The 20,054-nt window shown below is 47.6% G+C and overlaps 1 protein-coding gene across 1 annotated transcript; it reads right to left on the bottom strand.

Annotated features, from left to right (window-relative positions):
- Positions 1 to 12,852: 12,852 nt before the first annotated feature.
- Positions 12,853 to 16,319, bottom strand: LBX1 (ladybird homeobox 1). Its single transcript, XM_020790911.3, has 2 exons — positions 15,643 to 16,319; positions 12,853 to 14,682 (listed from the first exon to the last, which is right to left on the bottom strand). Exons 1-2 carry the CDS (start codon positions 15,968 to 15,970, stop codon positions 14,183 to 14,185), a joined length of 828 nt encoding a protein of 275 aa, XP_020646570.1. The 5' UTR covers positions 15,971 to 16,319; the 3' UTR covers positions 12,853 to 14,182.
- Between the last annotated feature and the right edge of the window lie 3,735 nt (positions 16,320 to 20,054).

Genomic DNA, 20,054 nt, shown 5'->3' with positions numbered 1-20,054 from the left:
CTTAAAGAGCCTTTTCTGGATCTCTTCATTGCACTGGCTTCTAATGCTGCTTACAACCCACTATCTGATACTCTTTCCTGGATATTAATACATAAGGGAAAGAATGCATTCAGAGACACTGAAATGAAAAGAGAGGATTCTACAATCCGCAGCTTAATAGGAAGACTTGACTTTCATCTCTAAACCTCTCAGCTGTTTATCACAGGACTAGGCACACAGAATGCAGATGCCCAGATGGATCTTTTCCTCCCCTAGTCCAGTTTCCACAGGTTCCAACTCCCTGGGAATGAAAACCAGACAAGTTCACTGAAACTCAGTCTTTCAGTGTGTTAACCAGGATAGTGAGAGATGCTGATTCCCATATGATACGGGGACAGGACTAGCAGCCTGCCCTTCTTCTGAGGTTCCAGGAGAATCCAGAAGGCTGACCTTTTTGGAAATAGGCCCCACATGTAGACAGTTTGGGACCAGAGCAAGTTACCCTGAAATTTTGGGGTTAGGTGCCACCTGGTTAGTCCATCCAGGGGTGAAAACATCAAGCAAGCCACTTTATTAAACCAAGGTGGGCTGATTATCTCAGGCTTCAGAGCTCCTCTTAAATATCTGGGCTGAGGGGAAATCAAGCATGGAAGTCCTTTATCCTATTTGAAAAATATGTGCTGTTATTTGTGATTAGCCATGTAATACTCTTCATATAGGCTTACAAGTGTTGTTATTGCTTCACACATGCCAGGGCTTTTCTAATATTCAGAAAAATAGGATGCCAGGCCAAGTCAGATTTATTTTAAGTCTGTATTATTAAGTCCGCATTTCCATCTGGCAGCTCAAGTTGGCATACTGGGGTTCTTCTTTCCACTCCCATTCTAACCTCAGAACAGTCATAACAGGTAGTGACTTGCCAGGCTCAACCCATGATGTTCAATAGCTGGTCGATTATTTGAATCTGGATCTCCCAAAGCCCAGGAGATACTCTGATCACTAAGTTTCAGTAGACTATCTTCTGACTCATCCACTTGTTTTCTGCATTCTTAACTTGAATTGAAACTTCATAAAGTACAGAAGACTTTCTATTTTATCCTCATTTCAGGACTTAGTCTAGTTGAAGGATGCCACCACTTCATCCCTACATTTTGTGTGCAGTCTACAATCTACTGTTGTTACTCTAGCTGGAAATTCTTCACTTGAAGAATCTGATCAAACACAACCCAGAAAGACATCAAAACTAGGGCAAGGGTTTTTTGTTTGTTTGCTTGCTTGCTTTGCTTTGCTTTGCAAGGGAAACAGTGACCACATAATCACAGGATATTAGTGAGAATGTTCTAAAGCAGTGGTGTCCAACCTTGGCCCTCCAGATGTTCTTGGACTTCAACTCCCAGAAATCCTGGCCAGCAGAGGTGGTGGTGAAGGCTTCTGGGAGTTGAAGTCCAAGAACATCTGGAGGGCCAAGGTTGGACACCACTGTTCTAAAGGATAACCCATCCGGTTGCATTTGGTTTAAATGTATTCCTAGATATTTAGCTATTTGCTTCTCTTTCAGCACATTGTGGTTAAGGTAAGCTGCCTTCCCTTTCATTTTTCAGACTTCCCTGATCCAAGGGTGTTGGACTACAACTCCCATCCTCTACAGCTAACACTTCCAGAGACCCAGATTAGGTATTGGCTGGGGAAGGGCACACATTATACAAAGTCTGAGTATTTAAAGCTGCATGTTTGGAGTGAAGATTAGTTGACTGTAGTTATTCTTTATTATATACATTCTGTACCTATATGCACACCTTATTTACTGTAAGGAACAAAAGTACTTTTCCTTGGATCCTGGAGTTGACTTTAGAGATACTGTAATTTAGTGTACATTAGCTCAGAGTCAAGAACTCATTAGTATTGCCATTATTCAGGGTGGGCATATCTCTTGTTTTCTGACATCCACAATAAAGTAGAAGTCAGTACAGGATGAGATCTATGCAAACACTGTGAACGAAGTAATGTACAGGGAATAGGAGCTCTCACCAGTTTGAACAAAGAGCTAACAAGGGAAAGAATGTCTCTAGTCACAAGGGAGACAGAGCCACAGGGAAACAGAATAGAGAGATCAAACAATTACAGGGTGGGAAAGAACCCATGTAAGTCCATTAAACCAAATATGGACCTTTAAAAGCCAGGTTTAATAACAGCCTGTGCTCCTGACTAGTTGTTTGGCCTTGGGCAAGACACTTCACCAATCTGAGGTCCCTGTGGGAACAAGGAGAAAACTGTGAAGCAACACCCGCCCGCCCCAGAAAAAGTTGCCCTAAGTGTCCCTTTCTTCTGTAGTAAGAATCTTGCCTGGGATGAAGGCTGAATGCAGGTTGAACCATTGAAAATACACCAGATGGTATTTCTTCAGTCCTCAGCAGGAGGGGAGGAGACTTTGCACACATCTGAAAAGTAAGTGAGGCTGACAGATAAGTGAAGAGCAAGCCTTAACTAATTATTCATAGTTAGAAAGCTGGACAAGGTGCAGAAGGTCGTAGCTAAAGAAACGTGCAACTTACCGACTTCAGGGGCAGAGGGAAGAGAAGTTTCTGCGCACATTGAGGTTTTTACTCCATCCATCAACAAAACCAAAGATGCATCTTTCACAGCAAATTAAGATGTAGAATTCTTCATCGCAAATGTCCATGGGAAAGGAATGTTCCAATCTAAAAGTATTGTTACAACGACTGTTTTCTGGCATTAAAAAAAATTAACAGTCCCCTCACTGAATTTTCACCCATCATTCCCAGTAAGTGCAACCTTCCCCAATCTGATGCTTTTTAGGTGCATTGAGTTACACATCCAATCATCCCCCACCAGCACTGAGCTATGCAGGACCTGGACTATGTGAATTTTCGAAATAAATATAGTAGTTTATATTTGGGGGGGGGGAACCCTAATCTAACAGTTAGTAGGTTGGAATCAAGAAGTTCATCCCTTAACTTTCGGGTTTATCCCTATAAAATTTTTCTCCAGATCAGCAGATGGCTAAAATCCGATAATCTATTGAAACAAGTGTAATTAACTTGTTTCCAGCTTGTTTAGCATTACTGTAGTACACTAGGGGCATAACCACACCAGAAATTCGTCCAAATGCCCTCAGATCAACTTGGCTTTTTTGTACTTACCAGAAATACTTAAGGTGTTCCTCTCAATGTTGCATTTTCTCCGTGTCTGTAACCGCCCTCATGGCAAAGCTGTTGCAAGCACAGGAGCTCTGACCAAACAAATGTTGGCAGGTCTGTCCTGCTTTGAACACGGTCGTTCTTGTCTTGGTGCAAAGACAAAGGGACTTTACAAATATTCCCGGTTCTAATCTTTCCACACTTGTCACCGGCTTTACTGTGAAGGAAAGTATACCAAGCCAGACCCATGCACCTTCCTTCGGTTCTTTTGCAATGTTCCGTGGACTAGATTTGATGCGCAGCATGCTGTGAATTCGAATGACATCCTGTCCTGCTCAAGATTAGAATGTGTTTTGATTATGAATATGATGCTGAGAAGCCCATAATTTCGTCTAGCCCAATAAATCTTCTTCCCCAGGCATACAGTATTAGCATGGGTAAATGCTCTTTGACTGGTCCGAGAAGTCTCAATAGTTGAAGTTACATTGTGGCTGAATTGTGTTCTTCTTTATTTAATATTATGTATTGTGAAACGCCTTGAGTCCAAAATCTCGGAGAAAGCAGGGATATCAATCCAATAAACAAGCAAACAAAAGGGAAGTAAGGGGCAGAATCATCCACCCATCAAGGGCCCTGGGCTCTTAGTAACTTCAGGCGTCTGTTCTGTTTCAACGACCTTCCCCCCACCCCCCGGGCGCCGAAAGTGTAGTTTTCCTTCTTCCCCCTCCTTGTAAGGTAGGCCAGGCTGAGAGGATGTAGCTGATTCAAAGTCACCCGACGTGTGGGGAGGCTCGAACCTGCATCTCCCAAGTCCCAATTCAAACGCTGCACACGCTACACTGCCAGCTTCCAAAGCACTCGACGGTGCGGTTTCTTATGCATCCTGACAGTTAGGAGAAGACGTATCTACCGGGTTTGTTCTTGAGGCTATGGAAATCTCAGAGTCACAGGAGCCGTATTTGGATGGGGAGTTGGCTGCCGCGGTCCATCTGGAAGCCTGGTTGTCATCTCTTTTCTGGCTCTCTTTCTGGGCCTTGAAAAGCACTCCTGACCGTCAAAAATGGAGTCAGTGAAGCTGTTGCCTGGCACGAGAACTCGGCTGATTTGCCTGGGAGAACTCGGCTGATTTGACATCGTGATTCTGCTGCTGCTGAAGGCGCAGGATGAGCGCCAAAATGTACGCAGTGCTACTCTGGAAGCCGCCCTTTCCAAAGGTATTCCTTCCCTCCCCCCCCCCACTTATTTTATTTATTTATTTATTTATTTATTTATTTATTTATTTATTTATTTATTTATTTATTTATTTATTTATTCATTTATTCATTCATTCATTCATTCATTCATTCATTCATTCATTCATTCATTCTGCCGGACAAAACGTTTACCCAAATTCTTTGATTGTGAGGATTTTTGGAAATACTGTTCTTGGAAATCCGCTAATCACCAAAAAGAGGAGTTAAACGAGGGAGCGCGCATGCGTACGTGTGTAAACTCATGATGGGGATGATGCAATGAATTGTAGAAATATCGGATATATTTTGTTTTTAGAAAGCAAAAGCTCTAACATTTATAGAGGTTTCCGCTAATGATCACAACCCGGGGGTTTCTTAATGGCAAAGATAACGGTTGCTATAACCTTTTCCTGTTGTGTTATGTGTTCTGCAGGAAGATGGTATTTAAACCGATTATAAGGGTTTCTAGACACACCAAAAATATTCATAGCACCCAGACAGCTACGATTAACATCTCAGGATTGTTGCCATCATCATCATCATCATTAGCCAATTAATCCTAAAAATGATCGCTCGCTGTTTTCACGCAGATGCGCAAAAATTCGCTAGGCTATCTCAAATGTTGCCCTAGGACAGAACCACGTTCTGCTCCTGCTCGGTGCAGTGTTATCAACAACTCCTCTTCAGTTCACTACAGAAACTGGCATCTCTCTTTTGCAAATTTGCGCAAGTTTTTCCACCCTTGCGTGTCTGGCAAATATACTTCGCACCATACCATTTTTTTTTTTACTTTCTCGGAACAGACCCCTCCGCAAACAGTGGGGCTTCCTGTTAGGTCCAGGCATCTGTTTAGGATGGGATCGTCCAGGCGTTGAGGGACTCAACCTTTTGAGACGGGAAAAACCAGCCGTGAAATCCCTCGAAGCTCGTTTAGGACAGCAGGCGAGAGGAGCCGAAGACACCTGGAGTGGCCAGAGTCACTCCTGGCCTCCTTCCCTGATCAGCTAGGCGAGCCTTCCCCAAGGAAGGCATCCTTCGGGTGGCGGTACAACTTCCCTTCCTCCAGCTAGCATGGCCCATAGTCAGGGACGGCGAGAATTACAGAGGAAGAGCACACGGGGGGCGGGGACATGTTACCCATCCCGAGGAAGGAATCCTGCCCGCTGTGGGAACTTGTGCCTGCGCTGCTGTACCTTCTGTTGGGGAGGTGGTGTCGGTGGTGGGACACTCCCGGATCTGGGCGCTTCTCTGAGAAATGAATTTCCTCCAGGCAGAAGAACTGAATTTCAGGAAGAGTGGTTTTAATCAAGTCTGAGACATATTCCCTGGGTGTAAGAATTTTTGTTGTTGCCATTTTTGTCCCATATGGAATTTTCGTTGTTGGCCTTTTTTCCCCCTGGCATGAGAGCTCACTTCCTCAAACGGAAGTGTTAACAGCCCAGATTCAGGTTTCCTGATTGCGGAGCATGCGCAGTGGAAATTACCTCCAAGCAAACATGCATAGGCTGCAGTCTTGACCCTAAGACTATATTGTGTGTATGTTTCTGACGACACATGCACACAATATGGACGGACTGCACAAGGGTAGATAAATCTGGGCTGGATGAATATACATTCTGCAGCCGAGGGAGCACAATGGCTACTCCAAATAGGGAAGCTCTCCAGGCTCACCCCCCCAGGAAAGCGACGCGAAGTCGTCCACAGGAAGACGAGTTCTTATTAAAGAATTCCGGGACTGACAGTGTAAAACGTCGTCGTCGTCGTCGTCGTCGTCATCCTCCACAACATAAACTACTGTTAGCACCAAGCACACAAAAACAAAACAAACTTTGCAGTATTTATTATGTCTAACCTCTCCACTAATCTAGGTTCAATATAAACATTTATCAGATCAAGTGTTTAATAACTGAAGGAGAAGCATTTATGAGGCAAGAATCTGTGCACTGGTTGCGTTTCCAGAAACACAGAACATGCACAATCTCCGGGAAAAGGCTGGGCAGAACTTCTTTCAATGAGACGGCAGGGAAGTTCATTTCCCCCTGTTTTTTTTTAAACATATTGGAAGATGGGGGAGGACAGCTAGGAAGTATACAAGCTCACCTCCATGTACCAAGTGGTACAGCCCACTGAGCTACAGGAAATCTTAATTATCAAATCTTAATTATCACTGGTGCTGCATCTACAAAGTGTTCCCGCCCCCGCCGTGTTTTGCAGTGTGAAACTGAACTCGGGGAAAATGTCTCACTCAAATCTTTGCACAGGTAAGATCCGAACTTCTGTCTCTAACCTGAACTGCTGAACCCGATCAGTGGGACCAAACCCTTCAGCTTCTCCAGCCACAGTGAAGTCGCCCTGAGGAAAAGGGCTGCTCCAAGCTGATCCAGGACGACTTTTACCTGCCTGGTAAATTTCTGTGCGTGGCGACTCCCCTTCCAGACACAAAAGGCATTCCTATATAGGCGCACACTCGCCCCCTGCGCCCAAAGCACAAACGACCAAGCCCATCTATCAAAAAAAGGAGAGAAGGCAAGGATTAAGGAGCCGGGGGTAACTTGATTCCTGCGCGGTCTACTCTGGTTCTTGCAGCCCAAATAGCAACAGCAGGCACGCCAAATATCTACATCTCAATAAAAGGATACCTTTGATGTATTGGGGCAGATGTAAAAGGTTATGCCGCGGAACCTGTGCATCTGCTTGCAGGCATCAGCTATAGGGTAGAAAGGTCGGGGGTCAGGCTTATGTAACTATCATAAGGAAGTGTCTGATATTGGCCATTGAGAGCCAAGCTTGGAGTTGCGGATTCATGTATCTGTATGGGCGTGTCGTGCATACCCTACGAACACGGCTGAGGTTTCCAAATACTACGGCAGTTTGCCCTAGCTAATGTCCTAATAATGTGCTTTATTGCAGATGGGTAATGGTAGCTGGTGACGTTGTTTTGTCACTGCGCGCATGATGGTGGCGACAGTGAGAGAGAGGAAATAGAAAGGGACTGAAGTGGTTGGGGAGGGTTATGCAAGCTCTACGGGTTAGCTATGCAACGGTGTATATCAGTTCGTTTGTGCCAGTGGATGTGTATATCCATACATTTAAGCCACACATAATATGCATGCGGGTACATTTGGGTCACACAATTCGAGTTAATTCAGGAGCAAGCATCTCTGGGTTGCGCACTGGCGCTGTTTCCAAGTACGTCTACGTAGTAGTACAGCCGTGCAACTGAAGTCCAAATACATTAATTCCGAAATGAAATCGGGATGGGGGACAGTAACTCCCACGTAAAGTGGTCAACGGATGGCAACGCCAAACTAGGATTCCATAGACACTTAGCAGGAGTAAGTCCTACCTAATACCAGTAGGCTTTCTTCCCGGTAGACGTGTCTAGGACTACGCTGTTCTAGCGTGTGATCCGGCTGCCTGCGTGTGAATTAAGCGGTGTTTGATTTAGTGGGCGTGTGTGTGCACGCACACTGATGCGACCAGAGCAAGAACGAAAAGAGATGCGACTGCAGCCTCAACCCCAGAATCCGAATGAGGGAAGGGAGGGCGGGTGGGGGTGGGGAGAGCGCCTTCCCTTTCAACAGGGACTCATGCATCAAACTTCAATTTTCCGGACGATTGAATTAGTGATTTTTTTTCCTCCTGAACTAAAATACACTTAAGTCTTTGGGATTAATTACCACGTTCTGGTCTCTCAGACGGTAGTATTAGTTATCGTTGCCACGTCTGACATCAACCCTGACACCTCATAAAATAAGGAACTGAATTTCACTGACTCAACCGTCTCCGTCAGACCCTCCAGGAAAGGCGGGGCTGGAGGGGGGGGGGACTGGGGTCCCTTGCTGTGGTTACCTTTGGGAGCCCGGAGGGAAGCCAGGCAACAAAGGCCAGCTCGGGAGAGAGCAGGAGGAAAGAGTCGGTCTTCCCTCGCCTCCCCCAACGTGTAGAAGGAGGGAAAGGGGTGCGAAATGGCTAAGAGCAGCTCCAAGTATAAGCTGGGGGGGGGGGAGAGAGAGAGTAGTCGAGTCACCGCCCTTTTATCCCGAAGGGAGTGCCGCGTCCGGGATCTGACCTGCGCTCATCAGGGGGCCAAGAAAGGATTGGACACTGTGAGGAAACACACTGGGATTTTTGGCAAACCTTTGTGGCGCCCCCGCGCCCCCGCCCCCAGTTGAAATCAGAAGGAAAAAATTTAGAGCGATTCTGGCAAAACACGCGCGGGCCCCCTTAGCTATCCGAATCAGAACAAAAGGACGGCAGGAGAAGGCAGGCTTTGTTTGACCCTCTTTCGCGGAACCTCCGGATGCGCCCGAAGCTGAGCGGATTCGCACCCACCACCCCAAAGGCCCAGAGCACAGCGCCGGCGCCGGCTCGGAGCGCACCTGCTGGTGCCGAACAACACCCAGCGCTGATTCCGTTGGCTAAACATGCGCTCCCAACACGGAATCGGAAGCTAATCTAGCGCGTCCTACAAGCGCAAATGATCCCCGCCTGCCGCTTCGCCGGGCGCCGAGAGGCAGTGGGGGTGGGGTGGGGGAAACCAGCAATGCCAGATGACGCCTCGTCAAACAGGCCTCCCTGGGCTCCCTCCCGAAGCCGGGGTTCGAGCCGGGCCAGGTCCGCTCGAAGAGGAAATCGCGAGAGGAAAGGGTGCGTGTGTCGTGCTAAAATGACAACAGCGCAAATGACAACCAAAACTCAGCTGTACTGTTCCACAAACTTCGCAATACAACAGGGACAGCAACCCTGAGATCATCCTTTGCTCACGTGGAAGAAGGAAGGAAAATAAGTCCCCCCCCCCCTTGGAATTACTGTACTTTTAAAAAGGCTTCCTCACCAGTACTGGGCGCAGAGTTATTTCAGGCCATGCAACACCTCACATGAAAAAACCTACTATATAGCTTTAATCGTTCGGCCCTAGTGATTATCCCTTTGAATACAGCAGGATTTACTGCTGTGTTAACCAGGCCTACGGAAGATGTGGCTGCCAGGCTGCCCTTCCGAACAGCCTTATTTGGGAATAAGCATCTTTAAGAGATCAACCTGCCATTTAAGGTCTAAGATCCTGACATGAAACTTGCTGAATTGTTTGGAAGTTGCTCCAGTGAAAGGTGTCGCCTCAACGCCTCTGTTTTCCGGGCTCAAGTGTGCAGCTGTGGTCCTGCCTCTCTATGACTAATCAAAAGGAAACTCGGATGATTGTATTGGGACATTCAGCCTCATACGGGTACCTACGCTGCCAGCGCAAAAACCCTTCAGCGACCCTAGACCTATTTAAAATAATGGTTTTTTTCCCCTCTCGCTTTCCTTTCCTTTGCACAGACTGAAGAATGCAGTGGTGTAAGGTTGTCTTAGTGCCAGAAAGGTGAGCGGCAGTGAGCGAAATTCCATTCCGTTCTGATCAGGGTTCCGGGTTCCCCACTCTTGCTCAATCAGAGAAATGCATATTCAGAGAGGCCCGTGCAATTGCTTTGAGAAACACGTATCCAGCATCATATGGCTGGGTTTTAAAAAATGCCAGATCGTCCGCCCTCCTCGCTGTCCCTCTTTTGGCGAGAGATAAAAGTCTCCCTTGCTCGGGGCTTTGTGTCGAGTGGTGATTTCATCAAATGTCCACTCCGCTTTGGCACGTCTGAGTGTCAAGATGTCTCTTGTTTCGCCTGAAACGGCCCTTTTCACAAACCTCCGTCTGTCTCGGAAAATATATAACCCGCCAGCTTCAAGTTGGGGCTGCGAGAGAGAGAGAGACAATGAGAGAGAGAGAGAGAGAGAGACTGAGAGAGACTATACCCTGAGCTTGAAAGATGCATGGTCGTGGGAGTTGGACGGGGGAGGGTGGTGGTGGCATAATTCTGTTTCTAATGTTCCTGGTTCGTTTGATGCCTCTGGAACTAAATGCTAGAGGACCAGGCAGGCGGAGCAGTTTCGAATTTACTCCCGAAAATGAAAAATAAAAACCGTTCATTCAAAGTCTGGATGTGCTCAGTCCCCTCTCGCGCACTTTTCTGCGTTTCTCTGCCTTCGACAAACAGACAGAACTGCTGCGTGGGAAACCCGTCCTTTTCGCACTGACGGGGAAAAAAAGATTGCCGGGCTCTTTTAAATCCTGCCTGATCCAAGCGTTGCCTCCAGAGTAGAACAGCCCTCTAAAAAAGCTGAGCGTCGCCGCCGGAAAGTGTGGGGGGAGTGAGAGAGAGCACTCCCTTCCCCACATCTGGAAGGTCTGGGGTAAGAGTACTGTGTGCCCCACGGAAGGAAGGCATGGGGCCTCCCAAGAGCCGGTGCTGGCTGCTCTTTGAGATCTTGTTGACAAACTGCGCGAGTGATCCGCGGAGGCCCGGTCCTCAACGTCTTGAAGGCCCAACCAGAGGAACACAGTGAGAACGTGAGCCACAAAAGGCGCCCCGGTTAGCCACGTGTGGCTCACTTGCGCGTGGAGCTCCGGGCTCCATCCATCTCTTCTGTTTGCACACCGAAGTCAATAGCCCGGGAGTCCAAATGAACTCCGGCTCTGTTCTCCCCCGCCCCCCCCCGCCGCCGCAGCCTCCCACCTCCCTTCCTCTCCGTCCTTGCTTTCTTTTCTTTAAAAACAAAACAAAAACACGTCTCTTGCTCAGGTTTGCATGGTAGCTTTTTTGTAGCCTCATTAAATCCATTGGAAGACAAAAGGATAAAAGCTTCCGGGGTGGGGTGAGGCGTGGGGGGGGGTGAAGGATGGCAGAGAAAGACAGTCTGGGAGGAGGGGAGGGAAAGAACAGATAAAGAAAACAAATAAAGCCCTTTAACTAGATCTTCACATAAATGTCACAGTTTCTCAGCCTTTACGATTTGCCTGCTTAGCATAAAAACACTTAAGGACAAGATTGAAGGCTTCGCGTGATATCTGGACAGAAGTCAAACAAATCCATTGGAAACAGACCCCCACCTCCCCTTAAAAGGGAAGCGGGGAGGGAGGGAATGGGGGGGGGCGGCGGGCGAGAAAGACAAGTGGCCTCCAACTATCGCTAAAGAAAGTGCCTTTCATTGTAATTCATATACTTGTTCCAAATGCCAAGAGAGAGAAAAGGAGAAGAATGGGAGCCCCATCTAAAGGCACAGATGCCCCAGTGCGGCGGGCGGGAAGAGAGAGAGAGAGAGAGAGAGACGGAGGTGGAGGCGGGCGGAGGGAGAGAGGGAGCCAGCTCCACTCCCATTATTGTGGAGTTAAACAGTGGAAGGGAGGGTTAACCTAATCCATCAAATTGTCTGGAAATTGTGAGGAAAATTCAAAAACCATATGGTCTCCAAGCGGTTTGGTCCTTTTCGCGACGGAGGCGCACGCTTGCTTCAGCACGGCGAGCCGCAGGAGGCCGAGCATGCTCCATTGTCGCTTGTCACTTCGCAGAAGAGGCCTCATTTGTCCCCAGTTTTCATGCTTTACGCTAAAAATTACAACCCCATCCATTTTCAAAGGGGAGAAAGATTGATTTCGCCTCAGAGAAACTGGCCCCCCAAAAACCCTCCTCCTCCCTCCCCACAACTCCAGGCCACACGGTCTCCCTCCCCCCCCCCGACTTGGCACCCAGCTCTTCCTACCCTTTCTTTCTTTCTTTCTTAAAAAACAACAACAAAAAACTCGTTCACTACGAACGCCAGATTTGCGTTTCTCACATAAATTTTACCAAGAATAGGGAAACACACGTTGGTAGGTCAAAAAGGCAAAGGGCGCAATTATTGGGGGGGGGGGATACAGGTTTAGAAGAACATTAAAAGTGGGTGTACATTTAATTGGTAGATATGAGGTCATGAGGAACCCAATATATTCCTGATGGTTTTGTTTGTATTTGGTTTGATAGCCCTGCGGGGGGGGGGGGGAATTAATTATTGATTTGTGTTTTCTGTATTTCTCCTTGAACTCTACCGTCCTTCGTCTTACCAAAACAAGACTTTTTCGCATTTTTCTCATCTCTGTTACTAACACTGCCATAATTTCGGAACCGAAAACTCTGTTTGAAAAATAATATGTTGTCAGATGCCAATTAGGAGTGGGATACAAGTGTGCAAACGCGGTAACCCGGAAGAAATGCTGCTGTTTTATAAAACACGGGTGCGCGGACACCATGTCTATAATCTGTAATTTGAAACAGATGTGAGCACACTCCCATGCACACGCATTCCGTTTAGCACTCTTTTTGTATCCACAGACGCTTCCGCGTTCGGTAGCACACGCACCGCTACCCTCACCAGTCCTGGGGCAATCTTACTTTAGGAGGCACCCTAAAGGAAACAGCGTTGGCTACGGTGGAATTCTACATTCAGTTCGGTACGAAATTCAGGCGCCTTGCTGGTAGGTGACACCCGGCAAATGCAACTAACCTGCTAAGACCTCCTCCCCTCCCTCGTAGGCGCGAGCATAAGGTGATGAAAGCAACTTATTCCGTAGCCACGGACAAGCAGGCGACCTGAGGACTGTCATTCCCAAAGAAAACCTTAAAAAGTACGTATTAAAACTGTAAAGGTTTTATTGTATTGGAAAAAGTCTTGTCTGTACAACTCTAAGAGACAGGTTATAAAGGAACATTGTCCCTATACGCACTTAAATAAGCAGGCCTTTAAATTTTTTACACATCAAAGAAAAAACATATTTACTTCTGTACATATGTATTCATAGCGTTAATAGTCCATCTGCGGACGGCTGAATTTGTTCTTTATTATTATTTATCATCAGTAGTATTAGTCTTGTTATTTCCCTAGCATGCAAAACAATTCTAAAAAAGAGTAAAAAATAAGTCTAGATTCTTTTCTTAAAACCACCTTCATATAAAAATACGAAAGGCAGCTTTGTTTAATAAAATCACAACAATAGCAGTAAATGGTAAAAATAGCTTTTAATTGGTAAAACGAGGCAGAATCCCCTTGGAGACAAAGTCCTAGGCGCTGAGGGTGGAAAAAGAAAGTATATATTTAAACTTGCATTAGAACTCATCCCCTCCCACAGTATCCGAGAAAAATGAAGTGGAATAATAAGGAATTAAACAACCAAACCAACAAAATAGAATAGAATAGAATAGAATAACAAAGATCGTGCATTTAGGCAACATGCAAGAAAAGGAAACCAACTGCTACTCACAATCTAACTTAAATCTCACATGAAGAGGTATATTTTTTTAGAAAAAAAGAAAGAAAGGTATTCTCAGTATGACTAACAAAGACGTGAAGATGTGGCATTTATTCCAAGGTCATGAGTTATTTTATGAACAAAAAAACTATATCATTTTTTTTAAAAACCCTCAACAAATGGATGTCCCCATTAGATATGTTTAAATATTTATACAGAAGCTATTCATAATTGCACCGTTCCGAAAAGAAAATGACCGCTACCTGCTTTGGCAGCCGTTGGGATATTGATTCTTATTCTAATCATAATAATAATAATTATCACTGTGATTATTTTATATTGCTTATTGCTTTTGTTAAAACGGAAAAAAAAGAAACAACCAACAACACACTGCCTGTATAAAGATGCCAGGGAAGCCGAGCTTCAGTTCTCCCTAAAGTCCGGCGTCTTTTCGGGTGTTGATGTGGCGGGTGGAGGAGGGACAGTTCTCTCCTGCTGAACGCGTGGAAAGGCGTGGGAGGCAAAAGGTGTGTGTGTGTGTGTGTGTGTGTGAGAGAGAGAGAGAGAGAGAGAGAGAGAGAGATGCGGGAGATTCGTCAATTACTTCTTTTGTTTTTGTTTGCGGGGCAGAAGAAGGGCGGGGGGGAGGGGGAGGAGGAAGGAGAGGAAGAGGAAGAGGAGGAGGAGGAGGAAGCAACCACCGCCACCTCCTCCGCTCAGTCGTCCACGTCAATTTCCACGTCTTCGTCTTCCGAGCAGTCCTTGCTGCTGCCCGGCTGGTCCGTGAGAGGAGAGGCCGGGGAGAGCTGGAGGTGGCCGCTGCCTTCCAGTCCATGTTTGGGGTGGTGGTGGTGGTGGGCGGTGGGTGAAAGGGAGCGCGACTTCGCTCTCCCTTCGGGGGCTGCCTCCAGGTCAGCAATGGCTACCAGATCCACCTGGCTGTTGGGTCCCAGTTTCTTGGCAGACTCCACGTCTGCTTTCATCTCTTCTAGGTCCCTCTTGAGCTTGGCCCTGCGATTCTGAAACCACGTTATGACCTGGGCATTGGTCAGGCCCAGCTGCTGGGCGATCTGGTCTCGGTCAGCGGGGGACAAGTATTTCTGATACAAAAAACGCTTTTCCAGTTCGTAGATCTGGTGGTTTGTAAAGGCTGTTCTAGACTTTCTCCTTTTCTTGGGAGTCTGTCTCTGGCCAAATATAGTCATCCCATCCCTTCCTGAAAATAGGCAGAATAATTCTTTTCAGTCTCTCTTCCTTCCTCCCTGTTTTCTCATACACACCCCCAACTAACCACCCAATCACCCACTAACTTACACTGAGCCTCCGCGTAGCCAACGCTACCGCTCTCTCGGTATGTCAAGATGAGAGCAAAACCAGTCTCAGATTTGTCTTAAACCACTAGGCATCTCTGCCCCCCCCCCAGCAACATCAGACTCCCGAAACCAACATTTGAGACCCCACCTCCACCCCTTCCTCCACCCCTCGGATTCCAGTAAGCACGCTTCAGGGAGATTTGAATGGTGCTTTCCCCAAACAAAAACAAACTAGGGATACTGGAAGGCCTTTTCAAATTCCTCAAGTACTCTCGGACTCAGAAAACAGGCCTCACATCTGCCCAGTGTCTTGGCGGTCAGCGGGGAGTTTGATACATTGTCTATGTGTTGCGGGGATGGGGGAGGCAGAGATTCATTGAGGGCAGGAGGGTAGGAGAAGTCGGCTGGGTACGTCCACGAGGCAGCGAAAGTCACCCAGATTTCACGCGTGGAGGCTTACCCGGCAAATACACGGGGTTTGGGAGGCAGTTGGGGTGTTGGCGGAAATTGGGAGAGAAATTGTGGGTGGCCTCATCCCACATTCCTCTAAAACGTAATTCCCCCAAGGTGGAGTCTTGGCTAAGATGGACCTGCTAAGTCTTTAGTTAGAACCCCGTTGGCAGGTCTGTCCTAAGCCAGCCGCCGCCCCTGGATCTTACTGCTTACCGCGGCCAGGTGAAGTTCTCAACTGACGCTCTGCACAACCACCTCTCTCTACACCCCCATCACTACCTCCCCCACCACCGCACTCACCAGCAGCCAGAGGGAAGGAAGGGGAAGCCAACCATCAAGCAAGCCAGCCAGCCAGCCAGCCAGCGAGCGAGCGAAAAGAGGAGCCGGAGCCGGCCAGAGTAGGGTCTTACCTTCGGCCGCCTGCAAGACGCTGACTTCGAGTCCCTTGAAGGTTTTGCTGGCCAGCTCCTCGAGGGCGCAGAGCGGGGAGGTCTGGGAGAGGAGCGCCCGGCTGGAGAGGGGCAAGGCTGCCGGCGGGTGCTTCTCGGCGGCGGCCGAAAGCAGGTGGGCAGTCCCGCAGATGGTGTAACTTCTCCTCACCGAGGGCTTGTTGAGGATGTCCTCGATGCTGAAGGGCGTCAAGGGCTTGTTGGAGTTGGCCGGCGGAGGCAAGTGGTCCAGGGGGCTTCGCCGCCGCTCCTCCACCGAGGCCGCTTTGCCGTCGTCTTTGGAAGTCATGCTTGGCGGGCGTTGGGGATTCCTTCGCCTTCCCCACCACCGCAGCACCCCCTTGCTCGCTCGCTCGCTCGCTCGCTCCCCTGCGCGCGCTCTCCCTCTCTCCCTCTCTCTCTCTCTGGTGCTCGCTCACTCCCTTTGCCTCGCGTGACCCCCCCTCTCCTTTCTGCAACCAGCAACGCAGAAAAAAAAGGGGGGGAGGCGGGAGGGGAAAAAGAGGAGAGAAAAGAAAACCAGGGGGAAGAGGGGAGAAAAAAAAGCCCCAACTTCACCCCAACAACTTCCAGCCTCCCCAAGTCCACCGGAAGGCAGGGCTGCTGGACGCGGAGAAAGAAGAACCAGCGGCGGCGCCGGCGGCAGCGGCGGCGGGGCCAAAAAGTGCCGGGGAAAGCCGTCCTTGGGCGGCAAAGGCTCTGCAAGCTGGCCCGGCGGAGAGGTGACCGAGGCTCTCCTGTCCCACTTTATTTCTCGCTAGCTGGCTGGCTGGCCGGCTGGCTGCTCTTCCCAGCGGCTATTTTAGGATACACCCCCAAATTGTCCCAGATCTGTCCTTCACACCCCCACCGCACCCCCCCTCTCTGTTTCTCGCTTCCCCCAGTGCAAAGTCCAAGGGGGTTCTTCCTGAGTGAGGAAAAGAGCCGAGAGAGGCGCCGGAGCCTCTTCCTCCGGCTTGGGGGGAGGAAAAAAAAAGAGGGCGAGAGGCAGAGGCGAGGTAATTGACTCTTGCTAACAAGTTATTGTTGATTGGGAGGCGATCCCTTCGCCTCAATGACACTTTTTCGCCCCCTCTCCCTCTGCCTGTCTCTTTCTCGCTCCCTCTCAACTCTGGCCAATGCAGGCTCTTGCAACTTGGTTAGGCCATTAATTGGGAGGCGGATGGTAGGTGGAGCCCACTTGAATTATAATGTCGAAATACACTTGTCATATTCTGTCCCCTCGATTTGCTTGGACGTATATATTTTAAAATTACATTACAGCCCGGCTTTATTGCATCAGGATAATACAGTGTGGTTGGAGGAAAAATTAAATAACTCTCCAAAACCTCATCAATATTTCCTTTCCCAATTCTCCCCCGCCCCGTCTTTGATTATGATTATTATTAGTCTTTTTAATTTTTTATTATTTCCAGCTAGAAGCAGAAGGAATGAACATATCACCAGGTAAGGGGAATTATTCGTTGAAAAGGTTATTTCAGTTTTGTGGGTGTGTGATTTCATTTCTTTTCCTCCAGAATGATTTTTCCCCCCAAAGTTCTCATACTGTACTCCTTATTCGGCACTTGCTTTTTTAAAAATAGATGAGAAATAGATAAACAGATTAGAAGATAAATAGAACAAGTATGGTTTTTAACATTAGAAGACTGCAAACAATAACAAAAAAGCAAAAGAAATACTGCACAATTTCGTAGTGCATTGTGATTTTTTTTTTAAAAAAATACTCTTTAAAAGAACATTATTGTGTGTATTTATCCACAGGGATAGGGGAGAGGTAGCTTGTGAGCTTGTTTGTATCAGCTCCTGGGCTGTTTCTATAACAAACTGACATCAGGTCTTAGTTTATATATTTCTAAAACTTTTTTGAATTGATATCTTTTATGCCTTTTTTTAACTGACATATTTGTACCCTGATCTAAACGGCATGGCAAATTTCTGCTTCTTAAATTGCTATCTTGGGTAGCTGTTTCTGGTGCCTACTGTTCATCTCTGGTATTTGTAGCATGTGTGGTCAGATTGTTGTTGTTGTTGTTGTTGCTAATTTCTTTGCATGTCATACAAGAGAGTTCTTTCAGAGAGCTGGGCACGAGCTTTAGAAAAATATATCATCGCTGGTAATACCTAGAGGACAGCAGAGGGAGAACGAACGACAAGGCACAGTCCCCCTACAGCTCTAGCTAAATCCTTCTTTGCTATAATTCAAGAGCAAAAGGCCACCGAAGAACGGAAGGGACATATTTCATTTCCCTTAAAAACTCCAGATGATCCTGACAAGGAAGTCCCTCCGCCTTCTTTCTCCCTCCCTCCTTCCTTCTCTGTCCCCCACCTTCTTCTTCTTCTTTTCTTCCTATGGCTTTGCTGGAAAGCTTAAATAGAAATATTGCTCTTTGGAGGGGAAGATTCGGAGACCAGCAAGGCTGAGACATTCCTTGTTTTCTTTAAAGCTCCCTGAATGACTGGAGTAGACTAGATAGAAGGTCGCCAAAAATCCAGTAGGATGAGGGGCACTATTTTGAAAGCTTTTTTAAAAAGGAGGGCAGAAAGAAAGAAACCCTTCCCCTTCGTTGATACATGTTTTGGAAGGGGGGAAATGGCAAAATCAAGTTCCAAATTGCAAGCGCTGCTGTTGCAGGACCTTCCTCCTAAATTTATGTCCCTTTCTTATTAAATCTGCAAGGAGAACAATTGCTTTTAAGATAGGGATGTTGCGGGGGAGACAGGAGATCGGCCTCCTTTCCAAGGCTCTTTGTTTATAATTATAAGCACCGCCTGCAGTAATTTCAATGAAACCCTGTTGTATCCTTGCCGACCGATAGCGACCTTCCGATCGCTCCTTTGAAATTCGGAGCCAGGATGAATTCCGCTTCAGTAAAGTCGGGTGGTGGTGGTGATATATACTGAGGGGACGGGCAGGTGCCCTCCCAAGACGAACCGTTTGGGAATGAAATTATTCTACTTACCTGTCTCAGCGTTCGTAGCTCTTGGGAGCACTTCCAAAAATGGTGGCCGGGATCAGACCTCCCCTACCTTCCCTTCAGCCTCCCCACTTCTAGGCTGGAGTGAGTGGAAATATACAATTCCTCGATTTCTCCCCCCCCCCTTCGCCTCGCCTTTTATTTATTGTCTGTCCCTGAAACTTCATGTCTGTAAGACTAAAATTCCATAAATCTCGCCAAGACCTCCTCTCGCAAACAGGAGCAAAAGTGGAAGCGCAATATTTTAACGCCGCTCTTCGGAATCGGGGGGTGTCTCTGAACTCTCTGTGCATTGGACATCCACAGCAAATATTTAACTGCTTCTATAAAACATGGCATCGTTCCAGAGGGAACAAAGAAGCGAACGAAAAAAGGGGGGGAAAGAAAAGGAAGGCCCCGTTGCTGTGAAATTCAAGCCGGCCCTATGTTGATAACGCCTAACCCCGGATTACTTACTCCGCAACACGGGTTAACCCAGTTCAACTCCGGAGAATCCCAAAGTAGTAAAACAGAAGGATTTTCCACACCGGCTGTTCTTTTTTTTTGAGGATGAGATGCGGATTGTGTCGGGGATTGTGTCTACAAAATACGTGGGCCTAAGAGGTCTAGAGTTCGGTTTCCCATCGTGCCTGTGGCCTTGGGACAAGCGGTGCCATCATCTCCTAGATGAAGGAAGGGAGGGCAAAGCCCTTCTGAGTAGACTGTAACTAGAAAACCCTGGAAAGAGTCGCCATAAATGGGAACCAACTTGATGGCGTGTGGTGATTACCACTAGCCTCAACTAGAGCAGACCTACTGAATCAATTCCTGAACAGGTTCAGTGGGTCTTCTTTAGCTGGGACTAGGATTTAGATTCGTACCCCTGTTTTAGTTACTACAGATTAAGTAGTGCGGATTAAAGCTGGTCCGTGGAGATCGCCGCAGTGAAGACTAATCATCATACCCCGTTACTCATGTAAAGGCGGTATTGGGGGACCCCGGTTCTTTACTCCCTTCTCCCGTTTGGCCTATTCTGTCCGGCTCATTCGAGGGCTGCCGTGTGTCTGTCCGGTCCTGATTATGCTCTCTGTCAAAGAAGAAACCTCCAGAAAGTCCAAGGCTTTCTCTCCTTAAACCCTCTCGCCCACCTTTTTTATGGCTCTCTGGGAGTCTCTTTATGCCGTGACCTATTTTTAAAGGCCTATATTGGGTTATTCATCATCCCAAATACTGCGAGGAGATTAGGGGGGGGAGGGGAGAAATTACCCTGAATCTAAATCGTTAGGCTCCTTTCTTGGCTTTGCCGATAGGGGTTGTTTCCTTTCTTTTCGTTTTCCACTGCTTTGATAAATGATTGGACCCTCGATCAAAACGCGGGCGCGCGGGCGCGCACCCCACACGCGCAGCCGGAGCAGAGCC

This window comes from Pogona vitticeps, chromosome 3, assembly GCF_051106095.1.
Source record: "Pogona vitticeps strain Pit_001003342236 chromosome 3, PviZW2.1, whole genome shotgun sequence".
Classification (NCBI taxonomy): Eukaryota; Metazoa; Chordata; class Lepidosauria; order Squamata; family Agamidae; genus Pogona; species Pogona vitticeps.
Note: the sequence above shows the minus strand (reverse complement) of the source record. Positions and strands in the feature narration are given on the sequence as shown.

Bases quoted from the DNA above. Each gene is read 5' to 3' on its own strand.
- LBX1 (XM_020790911.3), bottom strand. From the start codon at position 15,970: ATGACTTCCAAAGACGACGGCAAAGCGGCCTCGGTGGAGGAGCGGCGG. The intron at 14,683-15,642 runs GTAAGACCCTAC...GCCTATTTTCAG, and splicing joins CGTCTTGCAGGCGGCCGAAG to GAAGGGATGGGATGACTATA.